Source organism: Bison bison, unplaced genomic scaffold, assembly GCF_000754665.1.
Source record: "Bison bison bison isolate TAMUID 2011002044 unplaced genomic scaffold, Bison_UMD1.0 scf7180017864371, whole genome shotgun sequence".
Lineage (NCBI taxonomy): Eukaryota > Metazoa > Chordata > Mammalia > Artiodactyla > Bovidae > Bison > Bison bison.
This window is the reverse complement of record NW_011494943.1, coordinates 1,650,269-1,654,159: the sequence shown is the minus strand read 5'-3', so window position 1 is coordinate 1,654,159 and position 3,891 is coordinate 1,650,269. Positions and strand designations below refer to the sequence as shown.

Below are 3,891 nucleotides of genomic sequence, written 5' to 3'. Positions count from 1 at the left end.
GGCACCTGGCGGGCATCTTCTGAGGACAGGTCTGTCTGCACAGAAGCAGGCAGACCCCGCTGGGGGCGGCAGGCCAGCCTCCCGACGAGCCCGAGAGGACACGCACCTCCTCTACTTACCCTGTGTCCCGTCTGCGCCTGGCCAAACAGCACCCGCGAGACGTCCAGACCGTCAAAGCGTCGGCCTTGGGGCAGGGGGGCCCCTGCCAGGGCCAGCACGGTGGGGAAGATGTCCAGCACGCTGCGGGAAGACCAGGCAGAGTCAGCCCCAGTGTCCCCAGGCCCTCTGCCTGGTCATCCTGGGGCCAGACCCACCTGGACAGCCCCCAGTACGGGCCATCCTCTGCCCAGGGTTCAGTCCCTGAGTCAGGAAGATCCCCTGGAGGAGGAAGTGGCAACCCGCTCCAGTCTTCTTGCCTGGAGAGTCCCATGGACAGAGGAGCCTGGCGGCTACAGTCCATGGGGTCGTAAAGAGCCGGACACGACCGAGCAACTAAACAGCAAGTGCAGAGCAGGGAACTCTACTCCATACTCTTTAGCAGCCCAGACGGGAAGAGCCTCTAAAGAGGGGCTCCATGTGACAGAGGATGAGGTGGCTGGATGGCATCACCGACTCAATGGGCATGAGTTTGAGTGAACTCCAGGAGTTGGTGATGGACAGGGAGGCCCAGTGTGCTGCAGTCCACGGGGTCGCAAAGAGTCGGACACGACTGAGCGGCGGAACTGAACTGAACTGATGTGCATGTATACCAGTCACTTTGCTGTACGGCAGAAACTGACACAACATTAGACTGCAATAAAAATCATTTTTAAAAATAAATAAAAAGGGAACTAAGAGGCTCTACCTGTCACCACCGAGGCCACCACCGCCCGCCGAGCGGGAGCAGTGTGTGACCAGCATCTGCAGGGGAATATTTACTTCATTTTCCTCCCGGGGTCTCCATGTTGCAGATAGCTCGCTTGTGTTTAGAACATGGTCATGGGTGACACATCCCATCCCCTTTCATTAAGCCCTTTTATTCCTTTTACAAACTAGTCCATGTTTGGGGGCCGGGGGGAGGTGCTCATTCGTGTTGGACTCTTTTCGACCCCATGGACTGTAGCCCGCCAGGCTCCTCTGTCCGTGGGATTTCGCAGGCAAGAATACTGGAGCGGGTCACCATTTCTTCCTCCAGAAGATCTTCCCGACTCAGGAATTGAACCCACGTCTCTTGCATCTCCTGCATCAGCAGGCGGCTTCTTTATCGCGTGGGTCACCTGGGAAGCCCTGGTCTGTGCTGAGGGCAGGAGAAAAGGTAACGCCCACCGACGTGAAGGAGCACCACGCCCACAGCCCCTCCACCCGAAGGCGGCCACGACAGCGGGTGTGCCTAGTCTGAGTTTCTCTGAAGTCACATGCTACCATTTGCCTCCATACCGAGGCACATCTCCCTCCTGCATTCTGGTCAGAAAAAAAAAAGTTCCAGCAGGAGCAGTGCTGTGAATCTGAGGGCCAGGCCCACCAAGAGTCAGTGGGACTCGATGGAGACCCAAGGGCCTGGCCACATGAGGCTGGACGTCCCTGGGAGAGGATGGGCTCCGGCTTCCCCAGCCCAGGGTCTTGCGGGGAGCCTCACCCCCCCAGGAAGGGGTCTCAGAAGGGACCTGGCAGGCCATCCTCCCAGCAAACATCCTCCCCTCCTCTGGCCCAGGGCTCCGCCCACAGCAGACCCTCCCCCTTGACTGGGAAGAGTCTCTGCTCTCCCTTTGGCTTCCAGAGTCCACGGGGCCAACGGCTTATCTCCCGAGATGCTCCTTCCAGGAGCTGGCACCCCACACACATGCAGAGGCAGGAAGGGCAGCAAGCCCTCGTGGAGTACGGAGCAGTCCAGAAGCCAGTCCAGAGTAGGGGGTGGGGAGGGGGTGAGGGAGGGGATGGGGGAGGCTGCTTCCTAGAAGTGAGGACGTGACCTCGGGGCAGGTGTGATCTGCAGGCAGGCAGTGAGAAGTGGGGAGCTCTGGTGGGTCGGTTGGGGTGCACAGGCCTGACTCTGGGTCTAGAGCGAGGGAGGGGCCGGCAGAACCCCTCTGAACTGTGGAGAAGCGGGAACCAGCCCAGGGCATGGGGAGCATGCTCTTCAGCCTCTCTTAGTTGCCATCCGTCCCGCGTGGGGTTCACTCGCATCACCCCCAGGGGAATCTAGGTGCCCCCATTCCTGGCCCAGGTCCCGTGGGGGAGGCTGGAGAGGCTGCAGCTCCCTTAGCACCCCTAGGTCCCCCTGGGAGACCAGCAGCTCCATCAGCACCTTCCAGGGAGCAGAGCATGACCAGAGCGCCAGGAAAACCCAACACCAAAGCGCGCACGTCGATGACCAAGCAGAACGCAGCCCGGAGTGAGGTCGTCAGGACCACCCATTCCCCCGGAGCCCGCTGCCAGACACAGCAACAGGGACGGGGTCTTAAAAGGGGAGGCGTGGCTGGGCCTTGCGGGGGAGCGTGGCGCCTAGCCCATGGGACCCCCTGAAGGGCACTGCCTGCTGTGGATCCTTCTGGACCCACTGCCTGGAGACAGCTGTGGCCCCTGCACACAGCAGCCTGCCTTTCCGATCTGGGGAAAGAGCCGCACCCCCCTCACCCGAGGGACTATCCACTCTCCTGGCAAAACAGACCCTTAGCTGTTTTTCACATGAGGTTATTTCACGTCCTTCCTGCCCCAATCGTCGCTGTGGACTTGGCCCAGGAGTCCCCACGAGAGTGGTCCTTGGTTCCGGACAGAGGAGACGTGGCTCCCAGCTCAGGTGCGAGCAGACCCACCCCTTTCTGCACACAACCCAGGGCATTGCACGAGAGCTCGGACTCAACCGGCATGAGCCTGTCCTCCCAGGGGCTCATGGAGCTGCCTCGGGACGTCCCGGTCGTCACAGCTGGGGCTGGGGCAGCCGTTGGCATCTAGAGACATCCTCAAACGCCTGGGACACCCTCCACCCTAGAGAACAGTCCGGCCCCAAATGTCAACAGCGCCAAGGTCGAGATACCCTGCTTCAGGGCTTTAGGGTCAGACCACAGGGCCCTTTCGGCGTGTGCTGCCAAGCCCTGCACTCCCGAAGGGACATCGGCTCCAAAACAGCAGGAGCTTTCAGTCTGCTGCTGCTGCTGCTGCTAAGTCGCATCAGTTGTGTCTGACTCTGTGCGATGCCACAGACTGCAGCCCACCAGGACCTCTGTCCCTGGGATTCTCCAGGCAAAAATACTGGAGTGGGTTGCCATTTCCTTCTCCATCGGTCTGATGAGCCTGTTCCAACATCCGGTCCCTGGAGCCATGCCTGATCCATACTGGACACAACAATCCATCTTCATTGAAGAATTTTATGCTTTGGTTTTGGGCGCGGGGGATCCTAGCTCCCCGACCAGGGATCGAACCTGCGCCGCCTGCATTAGAAGGCAAAGGCTTAACCACTGGACCGCCAGGGAGGTCCCCAAGACAGGCTTCCTTGGGACACTCACCAGCGAGCCCCTGAGTCAGCTGTCACCTCTGAAGCCTGAACTAATGAGCACAGGGATGCCGCTCCATCGAGGCACGGTGACCGACGGTAGGCACAGACGCCATTCTCAACCGACAACAGCCTGCTTGGCTCCTGGTGACGTCACCCTTGGGGTGGCTGAGTTTCCTGTGCACGTCCAGCCCAGCCCGTGAAGCCCTGGCCTGACTGCAGCGAGTCAGGCCCAGGAAAAGCAGCCCGCCTGGCCCGCTTCCCGGCCAGCCTGACGTCACAAACTCCAGCCCGAGTTGCTTGTCACACCTGCTGGGCAATACCCTCCCCAATGGTACTGGGCTGACCACAGGCTCCTGGGGGCCCAGGGACAGGGCCTGGCCACCCGCTGCTCTGGCATCATGGCTGGTTACCCTTCCGAC

The 3,891-nt window shown here is 60.7% G+C and overlaps 1 protein-coding gene across 1 annotated transcript in view; it reads right to left on the bottom strand.

Annotated features, from left to right (window-relative positions):
* The window catches only part of ARSG (arylsulfatase G), a 56,152-nt gene that overhangs the window by 8,927 nt on the left and 43,334 nt on the right, over nt 1-3,891 (bottom strand). Inside the window, exon 9 of the mRNA XM_010856066.1 lies at nt 120-240. Within this exon, the coding sequence (XP_010854368.1) occupies nt 120-240 (121 nt within the window). The remainder of the gene's footprint in view (nt 1-119; nt 241-3,891) is intronic.